The sequence below is a fragment of the Callithrix jacchus genome, chromosome 9, assembly GCF_049354715.1.
Source record: "Callithrix jacchus isolate 240 chromosome 9, calJac240_pri, whole genome shotgun sequence".
NCBI classification, from domain to species: Eukaryota; Metazoa; Chordata; class Mammalia; order Primates; family Cebidae; genus Callithrix; species Callithrix jacchus.
Genome location: NC_133510.1, coordinates 126,014,422 through 126,042,394, shown reverse-complemented (window position 1 = coordinate 126,042,394; position 27,973 = coordinate 126,014,422). Strand labels below are relative to the sequence as shown.

Genomic DNA, 27,973 nt, shown 5'->3' with positions numbered 1-27,973 from the left:
CGGAGGACTGAAGAGCCAGGCACAGCCCCTCCCTCTGGGGCATCAGTGACACAGTCCAAGTGCATTTTATTGCCAACAGAACACTTCCAACAGGAGGAAAGGCTAACACAAAGCCAAGGGCCGGGTCCTTCTGGCTCATTTTTGTTCCTCCTGACCTTGGCCAGTATTTGGTAGCCTTTCCAGAGCACAGGGCGAACGGCTAAAGGGCTGGGGGGCAGGAGGGTATGGCAGCTGCTGGTCTGTCCTCCCAGCTTGGTCCCACCCCTCCTGCCACTCCCCTCGGGCTCAAGGGACACACATTTGTTCAAATCCAGTGGGCAGGCAAAGCTCACTCTAGCTGCTGGGTCCCCTCCCTGAGGGCCCTGGTCCAGCAGCTGGGTTTCTGGCTGAGCTGGAGGACCTAGGGCCAAGGTCCCACTCTGAAGGGCTGGAAACCACCCCCCCCAGGTGGGCAGTGGGGCACAGCCAGAACGGGGGAATGGAAAACAGGAAATGGGGGTGGCTGCAAATTCCAGCAGGAAATGGAACTCCAGGAGCTAAGGCAGGGCTGGGCCACTGTCTCACCTCGCTCCCCAGAAAGCGGCCACTTCCAGCATCTGACCACCTCTTGGGGGCTCCCACCACAGAGGTGTGAGGGCCAGGCCTGGGGAGTAATGGGTGACATTCCTCCAGCCCACCCAGAGCCTGGTCTGCGGAGGCCTTGCAGCTGGAGGGCCTGGTGGAATCAGTGCCCAAGAAGGCCACAGGCAGGATGGTGGGCCCCAGTCCTGTCAGCCAGCACGGGCTGTGCACCTTCCGTCCATCCACGACCTCAGGCTCTTAGTCCAGAAGGCAGGGAGCCCCGCGCTGGCCCCGTTTCCCAGTGTGCTGACTAGAAACGTAGGAAAAAGAGCTCTAGCTCAGAATATTAAAAACGCTCTCTATATTTCCTGAAGAGTTGAGGCTCAGGCCCACTGGGTCCTGGTTGTACCCCAGAGTTCCTTCTGCAGATGATAGAGAGGTCCAGAAGCACCACCACATGGCTCAGGCCCCTGCAAGCTCAGTAAGGGCCAGGGGCCTTGAGGACGCTGATCTGGGCAGTGGGGTGGGAGGCTTGGGCCCCGGGTGGAGGGCAAGGCCCCTCGGTTCTGTCAGGGCAGCTGCAGAGGCCCAGGCCTATCTACCAGCCACCCTGCTGAACCCCTGAGGGGCCTAGTAGTTCATGAGTTGAGCTGAGTAGATACCATCCTTTTTGTCAAGCTGCAGGAGTCAGAGGTGACGGGCTCAGTGGTGATGGCCAGGCTCCCGGGGCCCCACCTCTCCCTTGAGCAAGCCCCTCCCTGCATGCCGTGTCACTAGGGCTTATCAGTGGTTCCTGACTTCTCCAGGGATGTGCACCATGTGCCCCTTTGGGGCCAGGGATGACACTCCCCTCCAGGAACTGCCCCAACCCCAGTGCTCACAGCACCTGGTGGTCCTGTCTGGGGGCCACGCTGGGCTTCTGGGCCAGGGGCGGTTTCTTGGTGGCTACACTTCGGGGGGCAGTGCTGGGCCGGCTGGCCGCCTCCTCTCCAGGGCTGCCCGCTGCCCCAGCCAGCACGTAGTGTTGCTTCCGTAGCTCCCCCAGCCGCATGCGTTCAGCGTCCAGCGTCTTCTCCAGCTCCAGGACGCGCACCTGTAGCCACATGGCCTGCTCAGCCCAGCCCAGTGCAGCCTCCCCACGGAGCCCTCTCCCGGTCCAGGCTTCACCCAAGGGATGAACTCACAGGTCGTGGGACAGCTGTGGGGACCTACCTGGGTCTCCATCTCCTGCTTCTTCAGCTTGATGAGGGACAGGCCAGAGAAGTCCATGGTGTCTGTGGCCAGAGGGCAAGTAGGTGAACATCTGGGCATCCAGCCTCAGGAACTGAGCTGCTCCCCTCGGCTCCTGACACTCACCTCTGTCCTCAATCTGCTCCTGGCCTGACTTGGTGGAGGCCACCACGTTGGCAGCCCTCTCGTTGACCATGCGGGAGCATTCCTGCAGGCGGCTCAGGTGGGGACTGTTCTTGTCAGCCTTCACCTGAGGGGTGAGGGGACAGGTTGGGCCCAGGTCTCCCAGCTCAGGGCAGCAGCAGCCCTGAGCGTGCAGTTAAGGAGCCCCAGGCCAAGCCGAGCCCAGAGCCCAGTGTGTCACTGTTGGTGCACAGGCTCACCTTGGAGGCTGCCACCAGTTGGGCCGTGCTGGCCGCGATCTCATGGGAGCAGACGATGAGCTCCTCATACTTGCCAGTGTGAAGTACCACCTTGTCAGCCGCCTCCCTGAGGGGTGAGGGCCAGTGAGGGCCAGGGTCTCTGACCCCATGGACAGCTGGAGCCACCCCACACCCCCTCTATTCCCAGCACACTGCTGAACCAAAAACTGGTCCCATTGACAGAAAGCAGCCCCCTGCCCGCGCCCCCCACCCCCCGGGGCAACCTACACCAGCTGTGTGGCTCCCCAGCCCACAGCCTTGGAGGCCGAGATGAGGCCTTCAGTCCAGCGAGAATTCTTGGCGTAAAATTCCTGTTGCGTGGCTGCCCCCTAGTGGCGACAAGAGAACAGGGCACGATGCGCCAGTCATGGACACGGAAGGTGGAAAGGGGTCCCCAAGGGCCCTTCTCCCCTCACTCTGGCTGTAAGATGCGTCCTTGAGGCCTCTCTGTGGTAGAGGGTGGGGGTCTCATGCCCAGTTGGGCCTGGGCTGGGAGTCAGGCCCCTCGTAGACTGTGCCCAGCTGCCGGGGGGCCCCTTACCCTGCCGCTCTCCACGATCTCCTTCTGCAGGCTGGTGGATGTCATCACCAGAAGCCGGATGGCCTGCCGAGACCAAGACAGCAGTGATTTATGGCCCTCCAGGTGCAGAGCCCACCCCAGAGTAGCAGCCTCTCACCTTCATCAGGTCTGTGCAGGAGTTGAGGATCCTGGGGGAGGCAGAGGAGAGAAGGGGAGACTTGGCTGCTGTTTGGCAGGGTGGGCCTGGCCACAGTGGGGCTCAGCAGGTGGGGAGGGTGTGTCTACTCCGACCCATGCCTTCCTTTCCCGTGAGTGGAACAGTTGGGGGCAGAACCTCAGGGGCCATGGGGAGCCCACCTCAGGCCGGGCCTGGGGGACAAAAGGGGGCTCACCTCTCGTTCACCTCCAGCTTCACCCCTGAGCTGGCATGGCGTGCCTGGTTCATCATGTCCTGCACCCAATGACAGAGCTGTGAGCTGGCGGGGAGGAGGGGACTGTGGTCCTGGGAAAGCCAGGGCTGCCTCTAGCCCTCTTGGCTCTCCCACCTGGAGGCTGAGAGCAGGAGTGGGTGCAGCCTGTACCCAGCCCAGTTGGGGCCGGAAGCCATGAAATCTCCACAGGAACGAGGGAATCCCCAGATCCTGTGCTCACCTCAATCCTCCGCACGGCATCTTCTATGGCTGCAGACGTGGCTGCCATCTCCTTGTCCACCATGGCCCCCAGCTCCTCCTGCCGTACATCTAGGCTCTTAGGTTTCAGTTCCTGCGGAGGATGGGAGTCAGACAGGGCCTGGGATGGAGGTTGGGGGCCAGAGGGATTGAGGAGGGTGCATGGTCCCCACCCTGTGTCCTGAGGCTGTAGGCTCTACACACAAACACCTGTGCAGCCCAACCCAGAGGTGGGTGCAGAGGTCAGAGGCAGGCCCAAGCCCCCCAAACCCACACTCAGCTGCGCCTCACCTGGCCCAGCTGCAGGATGCCCTGCAGGGGAGTCCGCACCAGGCTGGCCTGGATGTGCCGCAGAGCCCGCCGGTCCTGCAGCTGCCCCATGATCTCCAGAGCCCGGGCCCCACACTCCCTGCAGGTGTCTATCAGGCCTGGCGTGGGAAAGGGCCGTGAGTAGAACCCCCCACACAGGCCCCACAAAGACCCCATGGGAGTCAAGCCAGTGAAGCAGCCAGAACCTGCCATCCCAGGACCCACTTACGGTCAGCAGGGTCAGTGGGGGCCAGGTGGGAGGTGGCTCCACCATTGACGATGGTGTCCGCAGCCAGGTGGGAGAAGCGGGTCAGGGCTGCTACCAGGGCGGAAGCGTCTGTGCAGATGGGTGGGGCCGAGGTTGGGGAGGACGACACTGAGACACTAGCACTGGGACCATCGTGGCCGGCCAGCTGTCCCAGGAGGAGGAAAGGAGGGCTCGGCAAGACAACAGCCAGAAGGCCGTGGGAACACACAGCAGTGTGTGTGGCCCTGGGCCCTTCGGTGCCCTGCCGGCTGCAGACACACGGTGGCCCCAGTCCCAAAGACAAAGCCTGTTTGACCACAGGGAAGGGCAGGGGGCATCTGCTTGGCTTCCTGGAGAGGTGCCTGCTGTCTGTAAACCTCCCGAAAGGCAAGAGGTGGACATGGGTGCTGGAACTGGGACAGACCCCGCCCTGCCCCAGCTGCACTCACCCTCCAAGGAGGTAAGGTACTGGGCGTGGCCCTCCTCCAGGGCGCTCACAGCATCCAAGGCCTCCTGGGCCCTGCTCACCAGGTAGTCTGCAAGTACAGAGAGGGGTGAGGCCCCTGCAGCCCACTGCTCAGGTCTGGGGGACGGGAAGGAGGAAGGGCCCCTCTCATCTACCTGGGGAGCTGGTGCAGCGCAGGTACAGGGGGTCATCCAGCTTGCTCATAGCATCCTGCAGGATGCCCGCAGCCTCAGCAGCAGTGCTCCGCAGCACTGCAAACTGGTCGTCCAGTAGCCTCTGCCGCAGCCCCTGCTCCTGAGACTCCTGGCAATGGGAGCGAAGAGGGCAGCTTAGAGACACTCCCAAGACAGGAATGTGCCCCAGCCCTGGATCAACCCACGGACAGCCAGTTGGGGCCCAGCTGAGTATGGTGGTGATTTCTAGAGAGAGGCCTCCCAGGGTGGACAGCTCAATAATAAAAAGACAACCCAATTTAATCATGGGCTCAAGGATCTAAAAGACACTTCTCCAAAGACACACAAATGGCCAGTGAGCTCGTGAAAAGATGTAGCACTGTAGCACCCTTTGCCATCAGGGAAACACACATCAAAACCACGAGAAACCACTCCACACCCACTAGGATGGCTAAAATAAAAAGTAAAAAGCATTAGCGAGGATGTGGAGAAACTGGAATATTCATGCATTGCTGGTGGAAGGTAAAATGGTGCCGCCACTGTGGAAAACAGCCTGGCAGTTCCTCAAGTTAAAAGTCACCATGAGACCCAGTGGGTCCACTGGGTTCCACACACAATAGCTATCTACCCAAGAGTGACAGCAAATGTTCACGCAGAAACCTGTGCTGAAACGCGCTCAACAGCCAGAAAGTGGAAGCAACCCAAATGTCCGTGATGAGCAGATAAACACCATGTGGTCTGTCACAGTTCAACCACAAAAGGAATGAGGGGCTATGATGTGGGGACCCTTGAAAACATGACGCTGAATTCAGGAAGCCGGACACGAAAGCCACATGGTATCTGATCCCCTTTACGTGAAATCTCCAGAACAGGCAGAACAGAGACAGATCGCTAGCTGCCAGCAGGGAACTCAGCAGTGCTGCTGCGCCTGGGGAGGCCATACCTTCTCCGCCAGCCGGCCCTGCAGCTCGCCCTGCGTCCGGGAGCTGCGCTGTTGCTCCTGGCTGAGCGCCGCCTCTGTCTCACGCACCAGGCTCTGGGCCGCCAGCAGATCTGCCTCCCGCTGCCGCACAGCCCCACTCAGCGCATCCTTCTCTGCACTCAGTGTGTCCAGCCGTGAGCTCAGCTCCGACTGGTTCTGTGGATGGACATGGACACCGGGCATGTGAACAGGGCTCCCAGGCCACATCCACCCTGCCCCCACACTTACAGACTAGGTGTGGGGGGTTAGTGACCACCCCCCATCAGACTCAGGGCTCCCTGAGGAGCAGGTAGGTCTCCCATGTAGCCCCTGGGTCTGGGCGAGGGCTGCATCCCAGGACCAGTGAGTTGCACCCAGGTATGGTCTGTTCATGGGAAAGTCCTGACTTCTGCCAGGTCTGGCCCTAGAACCTCATCCCCGACACGGAAGCCAGAAGTACCTGCTCTGTGTGGCTCAGGGCCTCCTGCACACGGGCCAGCTCCCTGACCTTGGCCTCCAGATCCCTCTTGAGCTTCTCCAGCTGGTCGTTCTGCTCATCCAGCTTGGATAGGACAGCATGTCACTGGGGCAGTGGGTTGGGGATGCCGGGGTGGGGCCCTGTACCACAGGGGACATACCTTCAACTCTGACTCCCGCTTCACCTGCTCGACCTGGAAGGCCAGCTGCTCCTTCACCCGCGCCACCTCCTCCTGGCTCTGCTGCGTCACTGTCAGCTGCTTGGCTGTGTCCGCGTTCTGCACGGGCAGGGGAAGGACTCAGGCTCTGCCACCATCCCCGAGAGGCCCTGCCACTGGCCACAATGGAGGACAGGCTGAGCCTACCTTCCTGAGCAGCTCTGCATGCACGTGGACAAGCTCATTGTGCTTCTCCTTCAGCTTGTTGTAGCGCACCTCCGTGGCACTGGCCTTCCCTATGGGCAAAAGGAGAGGCAGTGACGCCCAGTGTGGGGTAGCAAGGGCTAGGGAGGCACCCCTGGACCCCTGTGGCCGAGGCCCCACACACTCTCAGCCTCCTCGCGCAAGCCCTGGCTCCGCTCGCCCTCCAGCTGGGCCGCCTTCAGCTGGGCCAGCTCATGGCGGAGCTGCTCATTGTCCACCAGGGCCTTCTGCTTCTGCTTCCGCTGCTCCTCCAGCTCGCCCTCCAGTGCATTCACCTGGCCTTTCAGCTGAGAGATGTACCGCTGGGCCTGTGGGAGGAGGGGTGATGTGGGGTCCTGTCTGGGCTGGGAGGGGGAGGGGACCGGCCCCCACCCAACCCCACCCCCGGCACCTCCAGCTTGATCTTCTCCAGCTCAGAGCGGAGCGTTTCCACCTCTCTCTTCAAGCTCTCAATCTGGAGGTCCCTGGGGACAGAATTCCTGGGGTTCAAGTTACGTCAACTAGAAAACTCAATAGACCCGGGCATAGGAATTTGTCTTCTCCTCAGTGGCCACTCACGATTTGGGCACCTCATGGGTTCATGTTCCCCACCCATGGCCTTTCCAGACCAAAAGTTCTGAGTACAGCTCAGCCAAGGCCAGTTCCAGCCACCCCCAGCCCAGTCGGCTTCTCGGCCCTCACCTGTCATCCTTCACAGAGCCATTGGGAGGTCCAAATGTCTGATCGAAGAGGTCAGCCACCACCTGCCACAGCAAAACACGGTGACCCCTGCCCCACTCACCTGTGCCCTCCAGGCTAGGCAGTGGGCAAGGGGAGGGCTGGCCTCATGCTGCAGCTGGAGGGCTGGGGGAGACAGGCAGCTTACCACTGGCTCCCCTGCAGGAGGCCCCGTGCTGATCTCAATGAGATTCTCCGGCTCCTCGTCCTCCGGGGCCTCTTCAGGGATCACCACCACTGGCTTGATGTGTTCGGCCAGGGCTGAGGCCCGCAGGAAGTTAGGGGGTCCCTGCAGGCGGCAGGTGGGACCTGTTCAGCTGTCCCCCATCAGGAAGCTCTCCTGCCATCTCCAGAGCCTGTGTAGGGCCCAGAGACCAGCGGTGGCAGCCTAGGGGCCCTCTGGAGGGAGGTACCTCAGGCAGCCGGGGGATTTGGATGAGCCGCTTGAAGTACAGCATGTCGGAGGCTCTGCGGAAGAAGTTCCTGAGGCTGCAGGGGAAAGACAGTGAGAACGTCAGGGAGGGGCCACAGAGCCTCTCCCCCACCGGCCTCAATCGTGGCCCTACCCCAGGCAGTACCTGTGAAACTGCTCGTGGAACCGGTCCCTGTGGCCTTGCAGGGTGTCCGCAGGGAGACCTGGAGAGTGGCACAAGTGTAACGGGACTTCTCTGCATACTGCTCAGGGGCTCACCTGTCCTGACTTGTTCCTCTGCATGCTACAAACTGTCCTAGACCAGGGATCACCCGAGACTGGGCCAGGCCCGCTCTCCCATTAGGAGGGGGAGACCTGTGAGAGACCCCGTGGGAGGGCTCAGTTCAGACAGAGCTAGAGAAGCAAACAGCGAATGAAAGGACAGCGGTGTGGCCGAATCTCACCTGACCCACACCCGGCTTCAGGAGACACTAGAAAGCAGCTTTCACCAAGCACATTTGTCCCGGGCTGACACTAACGCAGTGGTTCTCAAAGTGTGGTCGAGGAACGAGACCCTTTCAAGGGGTTGGTGAGATCAAAACTCTCCTGAACACCCCAGACACCTTTTGCCTTTTTGTGTTCACACCTCTGGTACGCCCGGTGGGAGATACCCGGGAGCAGGTGGGGCCTCCGTCTTGCCCAAGCCAGGCACTCAGGGTTGTAAAAATGAAAACTACGCCCCTCACTAAATTTTCTGTTTGGTAAAATAGTGATTTTTTCCATAAAATATATGTTATTTCTATTAATGAGTAGTGGGTTTACTACTGCTATTTTTAAATGAATAAATCTCTAATGTCTCAATTTTCCTTTTGGACAGTGAATGTCTAAGCCACATAAACACAGCCACCATGGGCCACTCACAAGAGTGTAGCTTGAACAGGAGCTTGACCGTGTAGTGGTACAGGTGGCTGCAGTCCTGGATGACCTGGATGAGCGGGGCCAGGCGGCACTGGCCTGAGGACATCTGGGATACAGCAATCGCCGTGTTGAGCTGCCGGAAAACTGTGCAGAAGAGGGGTGGGAGGAAGAGCATGAGCCCTTGGGAGCCGGGCAACCTGCCTGAGGGGGTCCAGCCTCAAAGCAGGGCCCTCGGCCAGCTCCCACACACCAGTGTGCCACCTGCCTCCAAGACCGGAGCCTCATGTGCTGGTGGCTGCCCCAGGTCCAGACAAGATGCTCCCATGAAGGGGATCAAAGGCAACAGCAACGTCAGGGCAAAGGAGCTCCAGCCCAGTTCAGCAGGAGCTTCCAGACAAGGTGCCTGACTGACAAGGGTGACAGACAGCTCCATGCCCATGGGCCTCAAACCTGTGCTGGATGTTAGAGCAGGAAGGAGGCTCACGATGGAGTACCCCAAATGCCTCACTTTGCAGATGTGGAACAGGCAGGGCTTCTTCCGGGTCACAGGGCAGTGGAGTCAGGACTTGACTCTGCAAACCTCGAGTGACCCTGAAACCTCGCTTGCCCTTGGGACCCCCTTCCCCTGCTCCTGACAATGGGGCCTTGTATCAGAACTACTAAGTGGAAGAGACAAAGGACAAACATGAGGCTGCCTCCTGCTTGGCTGGCAGCTTCTCTGGGGCAGAGAGAAGAATGACAAAGAGCAGACAGCCGGCCCCCGCTGCACAGACCTGTGCCCCGGCCCCTCAGGTCCTGCTCTTGCATTGCCTGTGGTGGGACCACTTGCAAACCTCTGCAGCAACAGGAGAGGGCCTGGGTGGGGAGGGGCAAGAAGGAAGACGAAAAGTGCTGCCCCTCGCCTTTAAAAAAATTAATTTTTAATTACATGTCATGCTAAGTGCGTTTTCCTTGTAAAAAATTACAGTACACATCGAGTACTGCTTTGGATCTTAAACACGTATGTACATGCTATTCTGCAATCTGCTTATTTCACACGGCAGAATGTTTTCTAGATCTTCCTGGTCACCACAGATTCAGACACAACTCTCTTCACCACCACCCTCCGTTCTCTGCTATGCACAGACAGCGAGATGCAGCCAGGCCTCCACCGACGCGTGTTCAGGATATGCTTCTTCACCGTTACAGACCCCGAGGCAGGGAAGCCCCTGCACGTGTCACCTCTGCAGATCTGGGACTTTCTCCAGATGCTGGTACACCTTCCTCTGTGCTTCAAGACACCGGAGTCACCAGGTGGGAAGCGTGCCTATGAGTGTTCTCCACTTCCCTTGTGGGGGCCACTGCCTGCCCACACTGACCTCCTGTGCCGAGAGCACCTGGTTCCTGCCTTGTGGCCTCTGTGCTGAAAGGCTCAGGCTCAGCACATCTCTAGCATGTGGTAGCTCTGTCCTGAAGCATAGCTGGGGCCACACCTTTGGACACCTGCCCCCTGCTCTCCATGTTGGATCCTGAGCAGGCTTTTCCCAGGCACAAGGGTCCAGCTCTGAGCCTACCTCTCACCCACTGGAACTGAATGCCCATCAGGCTCGCCCAGCTGCAGAGGCCAGACCTGGGATTTGGGGCGGGGGCTGCCCAAACTGCTTCTAATTCCCGGTTTCCCTCAAGGAGGCATTTGCTTCTTGCCCTCTGACGGAGAGCACTGAGTCACACCCATGAGCTGTTGTGAAGCTGCCACCCAGAACAATCACTTCTCCAGCCTGGAAGTGGATTCTCAGGAATCTCTCTGAGATTTCCTGTCCAGCAGATGCCGGGTTCCTCTGCTAGGAAGTCTGACACGACTGAGAGGCTTTCTAGAGCAGAAAATGGGCAGGATGACCCAAACCACCTCTCTTCCAAGTAGGCTCTGCAGGTGGCCCAAGGCTGGGGCAGGAAACTGGCAAGGTGGCTCCTGTACACACCATCTCACCCTCCCTGTCTTGGGGCTGATGGACTGACGCTCACCGGGTGAAAGGGATGGCTGAACCTGTGTCCTGGATGTACCCGCTAGAGCATGCCATGCTTTGGAGGTGCCAGGAGGCCGTTACCTGTCCCTGGAGGTGCATGGACCCGGGGAGGAGCAGGGGCATTTCTTTTGAGACTGAGTCTCTCACTGCTGCCCAGGCTGGAGTGCAGTGGCATAATCTTGGCTCACTGCAACCTCTGCCTCCCAGGTTCAAGCGATTCTCCTACCTCAGCCTCCAGAGTAGCTGGGAATACAGGTGTCGTGCCACCACGCCAGGCTAATTTTTGTGTTTTTTTTTAGTAGTGACAAGGTTTCACCATGTTGAAGGTTGAAGGCTGGTCTTGAACCCCTGACCTCAAGTGATCTGCCTGCCTCGGCTTCCGAAAGTGCTGGGATTACAGATGTGAGCCACCACGCCTAGCCAGGGGCATTTCATAGTAAGTTGGTCTGATCACTAATGTCCTCTTTCTTCTTCTCGTCCCATCTCTGAGGACTTAGCAACATACTCAGAACCCCATATCCCCACTCTGGATGGCTCACCTGATTCAGAAAGCTTCAACTCACAATCCATGTAATCAAACATCTCCACAGTGAGCTGGAAGCTACGGAAGAGAAGTGGGGGAGGGATGAAAAGGGTGGGTGGGCCTGCCAACTTGTCCTGAGACCACCCAGTGGAGAGTGGGGATGGGGGCACCACAGACACTGTGGCTCTAGTGTCAGCGTTTCTCTGCCAGGACGACAGTCCTTCAGTACATCCCACCACTTTAACTTCAACCTCTGTTCCCTGGGGGCATGAGCATCAACGAGTAAGGCCACCGCCTCATTCTTCAATCCCACTGTCCTCTGCAGACGCCTGGGTGTGAAACCCAGTAGGAAGGAAGCCAAGGGGACGTGCCGGGTAGCCATGCAGAGTGACTCACATGTTGTTGACGTCGGACCCAGCTGCCTTCTCCAACACCTCATCTGTCACCTCCAGGCCCGCAGGAAACTGGGGATGCTGTGGAGAGAACCCCCACCCAGCTGCTACTGAACCAGGGGCCCCATGCTGGGTCCCTGGACCCTGCTCCTGGCAGACCCAGGCTGTGGTTCACATAGGTGGCAGAGGGTGGTGGAGGGGGCTGGGAGGAGGGGAGCACCCAGCCAGGACATCAGAGACTGAGGAGGCCCAGGACTAGGGAGGCCCGTGCCCACGTCCATGGAAATGCCTTAAGTGTCTGGGAGCTTTGGGACGCCCTGGCCTCCCTGTCGCCCCTTTAGTCACAGTCAGAACAAGAAGGTTAGTGGAAAGACTCACGAATAGGACAGATCCCACCCTCGACGTCCCAACATGTGCCATGATGTCACAGCAGAAGCCCACGGGTCCCTCAGCCCCCATGACTCCCCCGAGGAAACCACCTTGAGGTGGAAGGAGATCTTGGTCAGCAGCAGCTTGGTGTAAACATTCACCAGCTGTCCGTACCGGTCATGCAAATGTCCCTGTGGGAAGACAGCCAGGGTAAGGGATCACTGTTCCCGAACACATCCAAGAGTCCTAAAGGACCTGGGCATGAGAGTGACCCGCCACCGGGCACTTCTTCATTCAACAAACGTCTCCTCCTGGCCTCCACCAACCTCCCTCTCTGTCTCTAGCTTTTCCCCTTAATCTTCCTCCTTGTCATTCTTGCCAAAGAAACTCTTTTGAGAAGAGAGCTCTTTGTCCAGGGCAGCAGGCCAATTCTGAGCGGGGACGCTTATTAAAGTGCTGGTGCTGGCAGAGGCACAGCCCAACGGGTGCCTGGACACATCCTCCCTGCTCCCTCCTCCAGCCCCATGGCCCCTGAGACCAGGCCAGCTGGGCCTGCATCTGCAGATGGCACCATGGGCAATGTTTTCCTCGCTTCAAGGGACGTGAGTCAGTGCAGTGGTTCTGGGTTGGGTTAACGCCTTGGTCAGGGCTCCCTGTGGGTCCCCGTTCCAGGGCCTGGCCTGCTCCTGTGTCCCTGCTGCCCAGGGCAGACGAGCACCCTGCAGTGCTCCAGAGAGAATCAGGCCAAGGCCCTCTACCCACAGGGACACCTCTAACTCCTGAGGTCTTGCAGCTCATCCAGAACACAGGTCCCCCAGGGCTCTCAGGTCTCACTGCATCTAAGAGTCATCTGGCAAGTGTGCTCAAAATGCAGACCTCCAGTCCTGAATTTTCTTTAAATTTTAAATAACTATTTTTTTTTTTTGAGACAGAGTCTTGCTCTATTGCCAGGCTGGAGTACAGTGGCTCAATCCCAGCTCATTACAACTTTTATTTTCCGGTTTCAAGCAATTCTCCTGCCTCAGCCTCCCGAGTAGCTGGGACTACAGGCACGCACCACCACGCCCGGCTAATCTTTTGTACTTTTTTAGTAGAGAGGAGGTTTCACCATGTTGGCCAGAATAGACTCGATCTCTTGACCTCATGATCCACCTGCCTCAGCCTCGCAAAGTGCTGGGACTACAGGTGTGAACCACCGTGCCCAGCTGGTCCTGATTCTCTAGCAGCAGGTCTGGGGGTGCCCAGGAGCCTGTGCCCCACTATGGGATCTCTAACCACCACTGAGGTGCCCGGGCTGTGGTGTTGCCACATTTCCCAATTCGTGAGGACTAAAGGCCCTGGGTGACTTCAGAGCTGGAGGGCCCACGGGTTATGTGTGTGGAGCACCTTGAGCCAGGCCTTCAAAGGCAGGTGGCATCTCCCCGAACAGGCCCCACTGCTGCCCCTCCCACTGTCACCCCTGGGAAAACCCAGGCACCCGGAGGGAGCTGCCCATAGGGAACTGCCTTTCGCTCAGCCCTGAATGCTCAGGAAACCCCCGAACGCCAGGCAGGGCCTGGACTGGGCTGGACCTACCCACAGGTCACCAATCTCCCGGATGTTGCTGCGGTACCGCTGGCAGTCATGCAGCACCTGCAGCACAGGGAACACGGGAGAGGGTAGGGCCCTGAGACACGTACTCCCCACCCGAGCAGGAGGAACAGCCCAGAGCTAGGGGACAGGAGCAGGGCTGGAGCCCACACGTCAGTGGGACAGTGCCCCACCCTCGGGGAGTAGAGGGGACAGCTGCCACTCACATTGGGATGCCCATCTCGAAGGACCTTGTGGAGGACATGGCAGAACTTCCAACTGAGGATGGAGCTGCTGGGCAGCGGCAGCCCAATGGCGTAGGACCAGAAAGTGAAGGCACCCTTCTCGTGGTGTGTGCCCAGGATGATACCTGCAATGTCAAGGCCAAGTGCGGAAGCAGAGACTAGAGTTCGGGGAGCTCAGGGGCTCGGCAAACACAGCTGAAAGAGGCAGAGCCGCCCAAAGAGGGCCAGCACCCGATCATGTGCCCAACAGCCCAGAGCTCCAGTGTCCAGCCAAGGGGACAGGGTTAGGACAAGACAAGGAGACCTTAACGAGGCCCAATGGGGGCATTTTCTGTGATGACACAAGCCACACAGGACCCTACTTCCCAGGCTCAGCGAGGGACCTTGTGACCCCGGCACAGCTGACCACAGGCCACCTGCTGCTCCATTCTGCTCCCACATCCACGCCCAACTCCTGGGCCCAGGAGCTGGCCAAGGATACGCCGGGCATGCTTCTCCTTCACAGGGGCCTCCTGGGTGTTGATGGCTTTGCTGATGCTGATGGCCTGTGAGGGACAAAGGAGCAGTGTTCAGAGCCCCCAAGCAGCCACCCCAGGAGACACCACCCCAAGGGAGAAAAGTGTAACACCAAACAGGATTCTGCCTGGGTTCCAGGCCAGCAGAGCGATGGGGGAGGCAGGAACCCCTCACCCTAAGCCTCTGAAGGACTCCTTTGCCTGACTGGTACAGCTGGATTACAGTCAACACCAAGAGCTCCAGGAGTCAGGGGACAAGGACCAAAGCTGGGCTGTGGCTCCAGGAGGCCACCCTGCCCAAAACATGCACGACTTGGTTCTCCTGGCAGATGCGGTGCCCTGAGCCCCAGGTTGTGACCCAATGTGGTGTCTTCCGGCCCACTTTCCCCTCAGGGAAAAGCGCCTGAGACTGGAACCCCAGGCTGGGGCCCACCTGGCCTTTGCGGCACCCCACAAACAGTCCACATCACACCATCCCTCTCTCCCGGGAGGCATTCCCACGAAACCTAGGCTGAGCTTGGGGCCTGTGACCCACTGCCCCATATGCTGCCTGTCTCCTGGGTGAGGACTCGCCCTGTCAAACTGTGTCAAGCTCCTGCTGCCACCTGCAGCCCAGCCAGGGGCAGAGGAAGGCAGGAGTGGGGTCTGCAGCTGTCACCTGGAGCTTCTCACATTCAACCAAGACCAGAACCTCAGCATCCCTCCCGGCTCTACCTACAGCAGTCTCATCCCCTCCACCACCCCCAGCTACTGCCTCCTTTTCGAGAAGGCTTCCTGGACATGACTGTGCTCTGGAGGAAGGCTCATGGTGGTACTGTCACTACCACCCAGCCCTGGCTCCGTGGGGTCTCTCATGTGGGAACAGGTCTGCTAAGCCTCTGTCCTCCACCACCAATGTTGTGGACTGAGAAGAGCTACCCAGGCCATGGGCAGGAGGGACAGGACCTCAACAGATGCAAACACCAAGACGGGACATGCAGCTCCAGGCCAACCATTCTCCCTAGCCCCCAGCCTCAGCAAGAGCAGCTGGGCCCAAGCCACAAGCTGGTCTGAGGCTGGCAGGCCTTGCAGGGCAGGGAGCTGACTCCCGGGCAGTGCAGCGCTCCTATGCCTTCTCCCTGGATGCCACTGTGTTCTCGCACCCAGCACCTGAGCAGTGGACATCCAATTAGGGTCTACTGTGGGATTTCCTCTATGAGAAAAGCCAGCTCAGGGAGCTGAGGTGCCCTTTCTGGTGGGACCCTCAGATGGGGCCTGGGGGGCTGGGCCAGGCAGCCTTTGGGCCGCCCCTGGCCCCTAGCGTGGTGCTGGCTCCCTTTCATACACAGGGCCCATTGTACTGGACCCTCCCAGGCAGACGTCCTGAGCCCTGCTCCCTGTAATCAGGGAGGAGCTGCAGTCCCATCTCAAGGAACCAGGACCTGAGGAAAAGCACACAGGCTCTGGTAGGCCTGACCCTGAGGGCTGCCCAGCCACTCACCCCCAGCCCTCAGCTCCTTCCTTGAACAAACGCATCCACCAACTGTGAGAAGCCATGGCTGTGTCATGCCCCTACCGAGGCGGAACACTTCCCATGACAGAAGCGATGACGGTAAGGATCCTGAGTGCCCAGCCCCTGCCAGGCATGGGGCACTCGCCTCCTAGCAACAGACCAAGGAAGTGGTAACGATCCCATTTTCCTGGTGAGGAAACTGAGGCACAGAACACTTATATACTTGTCTGTACGGCTAATTAGGACAAAGGCAGGGTTCAAAGCCAGGTCTGTGTGACTCTACGACCTGTGTCCCTAGTGACTCTGAACAGCACCCAGGTAGCTCCTTTCGTGGGGAGGGGCTCCTGGGCAGGTGGCAGGGGCCGTGACTTTGCCCAGCTCATCCCCAAGCAGCCAGGCCAGCAGCTGTCTGTCACAAGCCAGGCGTGTCTGTCTCCAGGCTGTGTAACCCCATCGCCAGCTGCCGACACCTGAGCTGCCACCTGGTTCAGAAGATTCCTGGCAGGAAGGGTGGAGCCGAAGTGACTCCTGCAGACCCGGCGGGAGAGGCTGTGGACACAGAGATTCGGGGTTTCTTCTCATATGAGGAAACCCCAGGACAGGGCTGAGATACGGACCCTAGAAGCAGAGAACACATTCTGGGGGAATGGGCCACCCTCTCCTCTTTCCGAAGAAAGACATAGGTGAGGCCAAGGTGCAGCCACCCCGTGGCCCTAGGCTCCAGGTGCCCACGCAGTAGAGCTCCAGCTCCCCACACCTGGTACCCTCACACCCTCCTGCGGCCACCCTGCTGAAATCTGCACCTCCTGGACCGACAGTCTCTGAGGACCAGGCACCCTCAGACAGGGGCGTGTTTCCTTATTTATCACCCTCTCCTCTCACCCAGCAGTCAGCAACATGAGGGGAAGATCAGCCTATGGGCACTGCTGAACTCCAGCTCCTCAATGGTGCCTGGCACACAAATGGCTTTCATGGCAGGAGAGAGACCCGGGAATGCAGTGTGATGGGGCGTGTCTTGGGCACATGGCATGGGGCATGGTCTGCACTGGCGGCAGGGGACAGGATCCGTGGCAGCAGGGCCCTCCTGGGCAGGGTGCCGACTAGCTCTGGGAACACAGCCCCGTTGTGTCTAAGGCGGGCAGATGTGTGCACCGGGCTTGGGGCGCCACACAAGGAGGCACAGTGCTTGCACAGTGGGAGTCTGTGGCCGCTCTGTGGCCTCGGCTCTGACCGGGCGGTAGCAGCTAAGCCCTGGCCCAGGAGAAGCCTGGAGAGGTCCCAGTGATGTCCCACCTACTCCCCTGCCTGCCTGCTGCTGGCCCTCCCTTGACAAAGTGGCTCTAGGGGTCTGAGGGGGCTGCAGTGATGCGGGCACTCAGGCTCACTCTGGTGAAATCCACACCGGGCATCCTTGACACAGCTCTGCTCTGAGGCTTACAGTCCTGAGGCAGGTCCAACTGCCAGCAGTACTTGGTTCCGGGTCCCGAGGTTCTCAGCAGGCCATCCTCATACCTGCCAAGTTGGATGAATGTGGTTTTCTCCCCATTTTGAAGGTGGGGAAACTGCAGAGTGCCATGGGAGGGAGAGGGCTGCCCAGGCCCATCTCTGGGTTCTCTCCAGCCTGCATTTGTGCCCCGTGTGCCAGAACAACCCCAGCAGCTCTGACACAGGCCAGAAACAAGAGGTCAGCTGCCACAGAGATACCCCTTCAGGGGAGCGCAGTCTTTGAGGAGTGGAAGGGATTGATCATGGACCCCAGGTCAGGGTGGAAAAGCCCAGTGCTAGAGAAAAGATCATAAGGACACATGGGACTGCCCCGGGGTCTGTCTGCTACTTAGCACTCACAGCTCCCATCCAGCTCCCAAAAAGAAGGGGCCTCATGCAGAGCCTGGCAGAGCAGTTTCTGCATAGCTGTGAGTGTCTGTGGGGCCAGGGCTATGCAGGGGATGCCAGAGATAATGTGTAGCACAAGAGCATGAGGAGGGGGATGCAGTTCTTCCCACCGCTGGGCACAACTGAGACGGGTATCTGGCTGGGTCAGGGGAAGTCTCTGGAGTCAGCAGGACAGAAGCGATAATGGAGGCAGTGGCACACGCCTGTAATCCCAGCATTTTGGGAGGCTGAGGTGGGAGGATCACTTGAGCCCAGGAGTTTAAGGCCAGTCTAGCAAGACCCCATCTCTACCAAAAATAATTTAAAACTTAGCCGGGTGTAGTGGTGCATGGCTGTAGTCCCCTAATACTCGGAAGGCTGAGAATTGCTTGGGTCCAGGAGTTCCAGGCTGCAGTGAGCCACGATAGCACCACTGCACTCCAGCCTGGGTGACAGAGACCCTGTCTCTAAAAAATAAAATAAAAATAGGCCAGGTGTGGTGGCTCTTGCCTGTAACCCCAGCACTTTCGGAGACCAAGGCGGGTGGGTCACTTGAGGCCCAGAGTTTGAGACCAGGCTGGCCAATATGGTGAAACCCTCTCTCTACTAAAATTACAAAAATTAGCCAGGCGTGGTGGTGCGTGCCTGTAATCCCAGCTACTCAGGAAGCTGAGGCAGGAGAATTGCTTGAACCCGGGATGCAGAGGCAGCAGTGAGCTGAGATCCTGCCATTGTACTCCAGCCTGGGTAACAAGAGCGAAACTCCATCTCAAACAAAACAAAACAAAATACAAAGCAAAACAAAACAATAATAGAGAGTTCCACAGCAGCCATGAGACACCCTGGGGAAGGGAGCTGGAGGGTCCATGGAGACAGCAGAGGGGGCAGAGTGAGGTCAGCTCCTGTCTACCTCCACAGACCCAGTGGCTTTTCCGGTCTGAAAAAATCCTTGGAGTCCACACCCACGCCCCAGGAGCCACCTGCTCACAACTGAGCCTGCGATGATCCTGCCCAGTGCTAGCAGCAGGAAGGGCCTGACCTTTAAGGGCAGAGAGTGGGGAAAGCTCAGGAGTATCCAGAGGCCCAGGGTACAGGTGAGGCTCTGCAGATACACTCAGGATCGCTGGCATTGCCAAGCGGGTAAGAACATACTCTATGCCATAAGGCAGCAGACAGTTCTCAATAACTTGTTAATAAAGTCATTTTTATTGAGCTCAGCCTTCTGCTGAGCCCTGAGCAGAGAGCACTGTTCCGGTGTTACCTCATTCATGCTCATAAGGAACCTCGGGGCAGGCGGACAAAGGAGGACATTGAGGCTGAAGGAAGCTAACCACCTGCCCAAGGTCATAAATAATAAAAATGGGGCTGAGCGCATGCTGCATGCCGGGCGCTGCTGAGAGCACCTTCCCTGTTGACTCAGTCCTGGAATAAATAACCCTCCAGGGTTAGACCTGCAGCAGGAGGGAGGCCCGAACAGCTGCCTGAGGACCCCCAGCTACTAAGAGTGGGCAGGACCCACGGCAGTCTGTGGGTCGGAGATGGACCCCGAGGCCCCTCCCAGGTGGCCCTGGGCTGCATGGCCTTCACAGTTCTGGGGGTAGGAGTAGGGCCAGGTGCGGGAGAAGTGTGTCAACGTAGACATCCTCATTGTCCCACCACAGGAATTGCGCTCCCCAAGGGCATCTAACATGCCTCCAAATTGGGATCAGGAGTAGTTCAAATCCCGGGTAACAAAGGCCTTGGGGCTGGCAGAGCCAAGGGGCCTCCACCTGCCCCCATCCCTTGGGGCAAGGGCATCTGCCTCTGGCCTGTGGCCTGCAGCTCAGTCCAGTGGCCAGGGGAGCCCAAGCCCTCAGGATACACCTGCCCTGCTTTCAGGAACAATCAGGCCAGACAGGGCCTGCTGGCTCATGAGCGGCCTAGAGCTGAGACTCACGGGGCGCACCCCAGCGAGCATCTCCGTGAATGCTGTTTCAGGAGAGGGGAGAGCAGGGTGAGGCAGGTGACACTCCTGAGAGGCTCCTGGCCCAGGCCTGATGTGGACTCCAGACAGAAACAGATCTCAGGAGTGGACACTGTCATGAAAGCCAGGCAAATGAGCTGCGAGGCTTCGGGCAATGGCCACCCCCCAAGCCAACCCCACAGCACCCTGTGGCCCAGGAGGCTCCAGAGTTGTCTGTCCACCAATTATACTGTCCTCACCTCCAACCCCTGAATACAGGGACATCCTTCCTGTTCTCTCTCCAGGCCTAAACCACCATCTGGCTGTCACAAATCCCCACTGGGCAAATGGAAGGGTGAACACTCGAAGGAACAAGAGCTCTTTCAAACACAAGTACTGGACGACTTCAGGGCAGTGAGTCTCTCCTCCAGCTAATAATTTACCCACTAGAGCTGCATAGTAAAAGTAACTACAAAACAATTTCTATTTTTAAAATCAACCCTGAAATGAATCAGACGTAACCCTTGTGCGGTTATCATGATGCCTAACGGCGGCACTTGGCAGGGACGAGAACGTTCTTCAGAGAGCTAGGGCACTGGATGCTGGCAGAGTGGTGGGTTATTTTGCTTTAGCATTTCCAAAGAGTTGGGTGAAGGACAGAGAGAGCTCATTCAAATGCATTTGCCCCCTCTAAGGCCATTGATGAGAGCAAACACAGGATTTCTGTAGCTGAGGAGGCCAGGATACGGCCACATGCAAAGCAGCGAGGTGTACAGCTGGGTCAGCTCCGGCAGGCAGGAAGTCGGGGGCAACTGCTCCGCTCTATTTCACCTGTATCTCCCCTCACTCGCACGCAGGCCTGCTTGGTCCTGGCCTCTCCGTCATTTCACCATTTAGGAAAGCTCCGAAGGGGGGCATGAGAGCCCAGGTTCCCCTGGACGCAGGTTACAATGTTGTAGCCTGACCCCCTGGCACCTCTGCCCCAGGCTGTGTGGGTAACACCCAGGTGTAGGAGGACTGTTCCTGCATCACCCCTCTGCCAGGCTGGCTCTGGAAGTGACAGGCAGCCAGCTCATGCAGTTTTGTTGTTCTGGGCCCTGGTGACATCACTCCACAAACCCGTCTGTCCCAAAGCCAGGGGGCTGAGTCACCCCCAGGGAGACGAACCTACTGCAGTTTGAGGATCATGTTTATTTTAGCAAGAGAAAAAAGAATCCTGCCCCAACTAAACTTTTCTCCAGGGCTCAGTCATTCCCTAGAGTGGATAGCCTCACCAAGAGGACAGCATCAAAGAAGGGAGACCACCGGCCCCTGGGCATCCACTCATCCAGCCACTTATGAAGCCCAGCCTGAGGACCCCAGGGTAGGTGGCTGGTGCAGGTCTGAGCAGTTGCTCAGGGAGCTCGGCGAGGTGGTGACACATTCCCACTTAGGTGAGCCTGGTCTTCACATGCACCCACCCCACGTCTTTCTGCTTCCTCCCACTCTGCTGGGCCAGCCACAGCGTGTCAGGGCAGGTGGGGAAGCAGCACAAATAATGTCATAAGGGACTGGGCAGAACAGTGAGGCTTGAGCAGGAGGACGGCAGCTGGTGGCTGCACAAAGGAGGTGATATTCAAGCATCGCAGATTACCAAGTGGGGCGGGGGGCTGGTAAGGGTGTCGCCGACAGAGCAGCCAAGGCGTCTCAGGTTAGCCGGCTGGGCGTCCCTGTCCCTCGGCCAAGCAGGCCTGGACTCCACTCAGAGGCTTTCTACTTTAAGCTGCTGGGATCCACTGGCCAGCTAGCTTTCATTCACGAATGACTGGTGCAGCGCTGGCTGGGAGGTTGGCGTCTGGGCCAGGTCAGAGAAGGGGCCTCATTTGCACCTGTCCCTACTTAGCAGGGCGAGTAGTTCTGCCAGGCAAGGCTCCTGCTGGCTTTGCACACACCTCCTGGGGCTGTCACCCTCCAGAATATCCTCCCACCCTGGAGAGCCTTTGTGATGTGGTACCTCTGGGCTCACTCTTCCAGGGAAGGACTGTTCCCCACCTGGCTGAGTCCCCCAAGCCCTGTGCAGATCACGTCTTTCCCCAACGGCCCCAGCACACAAGGCTCCTGCTTACAGCTAATCTAAGGGCACTGGGCAGAGTCCAACAGGGAGCTTGTTTCTCTTTCAGCCCAGCCTGCCCTTCTGAACACAATGTAACAGTGAACATTCACTACCAACGGCATTCACTACAGGCACTATGAATGTCTGAAAATCTTTACAACCGCTCCGGGAGGGATGTACTATTATTGCCTGCATTTTGTTGATATGGAAACTAAGGCAGAGCTGTAAAGGGACAGAGAAGCTGAACCTGGAGCCTTGCTTGAGACTGCCCTGCCATTGCACATGTGGCTGCAGTTGTGCAGAGGTGGAGGGGACCTTCCTGGAGCATACCCTAAAGCTACAGGTACAGGCCAAATGATAACACAGCAAGTGGCCTTCATGAATGTGTCATGGGTGTCAAAGCACATCAGAGACAGGGAGGGGAGGTTAGGGATGGGCAGCCCCTTCGAACCCCAACCTAGACCAAAAAGCAGCCCCTGGAACAGCTCCGCCAGGGAGATGTACAGCCCAGGGGTCAGAAAGTCAGCAGCCTGCTGGGCATCACCATGAGGGCATCCCCATGTGGGCTGATGGGGTGGAACCAAGCAGAGGATGTCACGGCATGAGACAGAAGTGCGCATGCCCAGAAAGAACCAGCTCAATGCCCATGCCACACTGTGGGCAAATCACTCCTAGACACCTAGATGTTGCCCTTTTCTACAAACCGCCAGGTGATTCTAACACTTGTACTGTCTGGAACAGTAGCCACTGGCTAGTGGGGCTGTGAGTACCGGAAAGGTGAGTCCAGACTGAGATGAGCTGTTGAGTGTCCAGTACACACCTATTTCCAAGATTTAGTAGGAGAGAAAGAACGTAAATCATCCCATTCACATTTTTTTTTGAGACGGAGTCTTGCTCACTGCAACTTCTGCCTCCCAGGTTCAAGTGATTCTTATGCCTCAGCCTCCCAAGTAGCTGGAACCACAGTTGCATGCCCATGCCCAGCTAACTTTTCTGTGTATTTTTAGTAGAGACAGGGTTTCACCATGTTAGTCAAGATGGTCTCGATCTCCTGACCTCAGGATCCACCTGCCTCAGCCTTTCAAAGTGCTGGAATTACAGGCATGAGCCACCACACCCGGCCCCCATTCATAATTTTTATTGTGATTACATGTTGAAAGGGTTATATTTCGGATTACTGGGTTGAATAAAATATGCAATTATAGTTAATTTCACCTGTTTCTGTTGACTTTTCTAGCAGTTACTACATCATCTAAAAGTACACACGTGGCTGGCCCCTGGGTCCTGCTGGGCAGCCCTGTTCTACTATGTACCGGGGCTGAGAAGACCCAGATGTCAATCAATGCTAATGTCTACAGGATTTTGGTTTCATGGAGGATCCCAAGCGTGTATCTCCCCGACCTGGAAAACGGGATCTATGAACTGTTTCCACATGTTGCTCCCAGAGAATCCCTGCCCCATGGGAACCCCTCATACTTGGGTAGTTTTATGTCTACAATGAATGCTCACCCGCCAGCCTTGGCTCACTGAGCGGTGGCCAGAGACCTTGCAATGTAGTAAAGAGTTTCTCTCATCTTAACCTGAGAGGAATCTTCTGGGCTTGATCTCCAACCTCTGGCCTGCAGGAGAAACGGAGGCCCAGTGAAGCAGAAGGGTTCATAGATAGGAAAAGGCAGGACTCACCGTGAGCATTTCAAGAACCCCTGCGTTCTTCTCCATAATAGCTTCAAAGATGCTTTCTTCTCTAGATTTTAAACTTTTCAGCAGGGGAGGGAAGGGAGAAAGACGGTGGCCGAGTATCTGCTGAACCCCTGCTAGGCCCTAGGTGCTGTTTCATGTTTACATACATAATTCCTTATGGCTGCCCTAACAAATCACCACAAACTCAGTGTTTTACAACAGCACAAATCCATCATCTCCCAGTTCTAGAGGTCAGAGGTCTAAAACAGGTCTCACAGAACTAAAAGCAAAGTGTCAGAAAGGCTGTGTTTCATCCTGGAGGCTCTAGGGAAGAATCAATTTCCTCGCCTTTTCCAAGTTATAGAGGACACCCATACTCCTTGGCTAGTGGCTTCTTCCCAGCAGCAGGCAGTGGAGTCTTTCTCACGCTGCCTCACTCCGACCTCCTTTCCTGGGTCCCCTGTCCGCATTTAAAGTCCTTTGTGATTACACTGAGCCCACCTGGTAATTGAGGAGAATCGCCCCATCTCAAGGACCATCTCAGCTGATGAGAAACGCTAATTCCATCTGCAATGGCTTACTCAGTCATTACATGTTCACAGGTTTCAGCTACCACACAGTCTCTCTCTTATACCTTACACCAGCCCTATAAGATAGATGGAACTATCTGTATTTTTTTTTTCAGACAAGGACACAGATTTACGAGTTAATCTGCAACTTGCCCAGGGACACAGGCTAGAGCCTAGGTCTACCTGTCTACTAGTGCCTTTGTGATACCACACCCTCTTTTTAAATGATACAGGCAGTTTTCAGGTTCCAAATACAGGCATGCTGTATTCTATAGTATTCTGAATTCAGAATACAACAGCAACAAGACAATAAAGTTTGTCACCTCTGTCTTGAAAAGGGATTTTTTTACCAAAGGGTCTAAAGTCATGGGGAAGAAAAGCATACACTGGTTTTCTGGACACTCCCCTGTAATTACATATACATACCATGCAACAACCACAGGCACCAGCTCCCAGCAGGCACATGATCACCTCCCTTCAAACTCCTGAGTGCTAACCTTAGAGACATTTGCAAACAGGGTGTGTCCTGTCAAAAAATCTCACTCGAAAGCAATTCTCTTCCTCCTGACCCAGGAGCCCAGGGGAGGAAAGGAGGCTGGCAGGCTAGTGAAGATTTAAATTCTAAGCCAGCCTAGTAGTGCTCCTGCTCAGCACAAAGTGCTGTGGTCAATGCAAGACAGGCAGCGTATTACAAAGGAAGCCAGGTCCCTGGACTGGATGTGCTATTTTCTGTCCCGAAGGAGACACGGAAGTAGCAACCTCAGCTCTCCAGGTCCTTTTCCACCAGGGGCCTGGCTGCTGGCTCACTCGATTATTTCTGGGAATGATCTAATTAAATATTAACCACGTACAAAACCTCATTCTTATATTCCTCAGTAAGTCACTGTGAAGATGAGCAAACCCAGACAATGAACACAAACGCCATCTTTCCAGAAAAGGGACCTGGAATAGGTGAGTCCCGTGAGATTCACTCATTACAAAGTTATTCATTGTATATGACCCTCTAAGCCTTTGAGAAAAACCCAGAGCAAAATAAAATAAAACAATCCACCTTTGGCCAGGCACCGTGGCTCATGCCTGTAATCCCAACACTCTGGCAGAGGTGAGGCAGGTGGATCGCCTGAGGTCAGGAGTTCAAGACCAGCCTGGCCACCATGGTGAAATAACATCTCTACTAAAAATACAAAAATTAGCTGGCCGTGGTGGCGTGTGCCTGTAGTCCCAGCTGCTTGGGAGACTGAGGCAGGAGAATCGATTGAATCCAGGAGGCAGAAGTTTCAGTGAACCAAGATCACGCCACTGCCCTCCAGCCTGGTAACAGAGCGAGACTCCATCTCCAAAAATCAAAAAACTACACACAAAAATTAGCCAGGTGTGGTGGCACACGCTTTGTAGTTCCAGCCATTCAGGTGGCTGAGGCAGGAGAATTACTTGAACCCAGGAGGCAGAGGTTGCAGTGAGCCGAGATCATAACACTGCACTCTAGCCTGGGCAACAGAGTAAGACTCTGTCTTTAAAAAAAAAAAAAAAAAAATCCACCTTTCTGTGTACCAAACAAACCACCAAAATGTGTGGTCCTGTATCAGATTCTCTCTTTGACATTCAAGAGGTTGCCCTTGGCTTCTTATTTAAGCGTAAGATCAATGAACTTGGTCCTTCACATTCCATCTCCTCCATGTAGCAATCAGACCTCTTTATACCTCAAGAGCAGGAGAAAAATCTAAAACTCAGTCAATAAACAGTTTCTCCCATCCAAGTACTAACCAGGCCCGACCCTGCTTAGCTTCCGAGATCAGACGAGATTCGGCGCGTTCCGGGTGATATGGCCTTAGACCAATAAACAGTTTCTTAGAACATCCAGATCTGTCTGCCAACTAAAGTTTTCTCTCTATGATCTACAAGTTCCTGGCACAATTAATTATGTATTGGTGACTCTAAATTAAATGCCATACTTTAAAATGAAGGGCTATCGGGGCTGAACCAGATGATGGTGGTGATGATGATCACAAGAATAAACTGATAATTTGCCGCCAGGTGGGTTCCAGCACTTGGCATTTCTAAAGCCTTGATATCCTCAGGACTTATCGCTTTCAGGGTCAATCCCAAGCACAAAGGCTATACGGTCTTCCTGCGTTCTCTCTCATTTCAAAACGAAAGCTGTAGTAAAGTGCATTTGCTAATTAGATGTGAAGGCAACCACAGGAGTCAGGGCTCTCCGCAAGGACAAGTGGGCCGGAACTTGCAAATAGCCACAAATGCAAATGTCACCAACCTGCTTTAGATAGGGGTGGGAGGGGTCCTCTGGCTTCCTTTATCTCTGGAGTAAAATTTTTCAGCCATTTCAGTCTTGGTTGACTTATTTTGGCAAATAAACAAGTATGCCCCCCCTCCACCGCCCATCCCCCAAGCCTGAGAATATTTCAAGAGTTTGTCAAATACAAAGCAACAGGAAACCAGAAACGCAGCAACGTCTCCATCGCGGGTCCCCGGCACAAACACAAGTACAAAAGGCAAACCCGCGCCCTCATTTAATGTCTAAAATCTTCCCAGGATAGGCATCATCTGGAAGAGACGCAGGCGTGGGAGGGGCAGGAAGGGAGCCCCAGGAAGTTTCTGTCTGTCGGGCGCCGGTGTTTAATGAGGGGGTGTGCACCTATTTATACGTGGGCAGCGCTCCGGCAAACAAGTCTGGCGACATACGAGAAGCTTCACCCAGCAAATAATAGGAGACTGTGCAGCCCTGGGAAACCACTCACGAGAGACGGAAGCTGGGTGTTTAAGGAATTTCCTTTAAGGAAACTGCCCGTGGGGGCATCAGTTTCAGGGGGTGGGAGACCGCGGCAGGAGCCGGCAATAAGCCGTACCGAAGGGCGGAGACCCACAGTCGGAACGCGCCGGCCCCGGGAGCACCTGGACCCCGGGTCCCCTCGGCCCCCTGCGCGCTGGGCCCGCACACACCTAACCCCGGTCCCACTCCCGTCCCCGGCCCCACCTCCGTCCCCGGCCCCATCTCGGTCCCCGGCCCCACTCCCGTCCCCGGCCCCATCTCGGTCCCCGGCCCCACCCCCGTCCCCGGCCCCATCTCCGTCCCCGGCCCCATCTCCGTCTCCGGCCACCTCAGCCCCGGCGCCTCTGGGCCCGAGCGCCCGGCGGGAGCGGGGAGCGCGGCTTCCGGTTCACCTGCGCTCCGGGCGGCTCGGGCCGCGGAGGCCGGAGGGGGGCGGCCGCGGAGCTCTCGGAGCGCCCAGGCGGACCCAGGCCCCGCTCCCGCGCGGTCCCCAGCCCCTGCGGGGCGCCTCCCGGGCCCCGGCGGTTCGCGCGTGAGTGAACAGGGACGCCGCCCGCCGCCCGCCGCCCGCTCGCCTGGGTCTTGTCGAACTGCTCGCGCTCGGCCTCCAGGCTGTGACCCGGCCTGCGGCTCAGCACCCGCGCCGGCACGTTCTTGATGCTGTTCATCCTGCTGCCACCGACCGCTCCCGCTTGGCTCCGTCCGCGCGACTCCGCGCCTCACTGCCCGGCAGCCCCTGCCTAGGCACCTCGAGGCCGCCGCGCCGCACCAGGGCCCGCCCGCCGGGGAGGAGCCCGCCTCTCCCCGCCCGCCGCGCGCCCCGCCCATGCGCCCGCAAACGCCGTGCCCGCCCCCAACTCCAGAGCGCGCCCCTCCCCCGCACACCTCCAACCCCACCCCCCGCGACCTGGGACACACCCCTCCCCCCCGCACGCCCCCACCCCCCGACCCGCGGCGACCCCGGCACACGCTCCGCCCCCCGCACACCTCCAACCCCACACCACTCACCAGATTGGGGCACAGGCCAAACGCCCCCAGCCCCTCCCCACCTCTAATCGCCTCCCTAAACCCGGAGAGAAGGGCAGGGGGAAGCGGAATCCCTCCCTCCGGTAGGGATCCCGGCCAATTCCCTCCCCTCTCTTCCCCGAACTCACTAAGTCTTGTCTACACCAGGGCAAGATCTGGTTAATTGGAGAAAATCTGGCCTCCATGATTCTGGTCGGTAGCAGCACAGATAGACTTTTTTTTCCTTTTTGGTCTTAATGTATGTGTCAAAAGACACACAATGACATTCTCCCCTCTTTGTGCATCTCCGACACAGCTGCAGCTGTTATCCACGCAGGGATGCAGGATGCATTTCCAGAGACGCGGCCGGCTCCGCAACCGGACACCTCGCCAGCTCCAAGGACAATGGGGGCT

The 27,973-nt window shown here is 57.3% G+C and overlaps 1 protein-coding gene and 1 long non-coding RNA gene across 16 annotated transcripts; one reads left to right on the top strand and one right to left on the bottom strand.

The window, feature by feature from the left end:
* Positions 1 to 49: 49 nt before the first annotated feature.
* Positions 50 to 27,963, bottom strand: HIP1R (huntingtin interacting protein 1 related). Of its 15 annotated transcripts, none has more exons than XM_078337570.1 (33): positions 27,709 to 27,963; positions 23,027 to 23,136; positions 14,086 to 14,149; positions 13,587 to 13,729; positions 13,366 to 13,422; positions 11,901 to 11,981; positions 11,426 to 11,502; positions 11,046 to 11,107; positions 8,507 to 8,647; positions 7,752 to 7,809; positions 7,587 to 7,662; positions 7,322 to 7,462; positions 7,138 to 7,199; positions 6,848 to 6,920; positions 6,581 to 6,764; positions 6,400 to 6,488; positions 6,196 to 6,312; positions 6,018 to 6,119; positions 5,540 to 5,734; positions 4,579 to 4,726; positions 4,407 to 4,493; positions 3,940 to 4,047; positions 3,693 to 3,829; positions 3,385 to 3,495; positions 3,126 to 3,184; positions 2,891 to 2,921; positions 2,755 to 2,817; positions 2,442 to 2,542; positions 2,175 to 2,280; positions 1,918 to 2,041; positions 1,774 to 1,835; positions 1,448 to 1,654; positions 50 to 871 (listed from the first exon to the last, which is right to left on the bottom strand). In XM_078337570.1, the coding sequence occupies exons 8-33, from the start codon at positions 11,086 to 11,088 to the stop codon at positions 812 to 814; spliced, it is 2,685 nt and encodes an 894-aa protein (XP_078193696.1). In that variant the 5' UTR covers positions 11,089 to 11,107; positions 11,426 to 11,502; positions 11,901 to 11,981; positions 13,366 to 13,422; positions 13,587 to 13,729; positions 14,086 to 14,149; positions 23,027 to 23,136; positions 27,709 to 27,963; the 3' UTR covers positions 50 to 811. The 15 variants fall into 15 exon arrangements, 13 of the variants coding, with proteins under 13 accessions (XP_078193696.1, XP_078193700.1, XP_035113887.3 ...); XM_078337574.1 differs by lacking the exon at positions 27,709 to 27,963 and adding an exon at positions 27,130 to 27,331 and having other exon boundaries at positions 50 to 1,239; XM_035257996.3 differs by lacking the exon at positions 27,709 to 27,963 and adding an exon at positions 27,130 to 27,331.
* On the top strand, positions 10,806 to 12,714 carry LOC144577697 (uncharacterized). Its single transcript, XR_013522183.1, has 2 exons — positions 10,806 to 10,942; positions 11,355 to 12,714. It is a non-coding gene; the product is annotated as an uncharacterized LOC144577697 (long non-coding RNA).
* Positions 27,964 to 27,973: the final 10 nt, after the last annotated feature.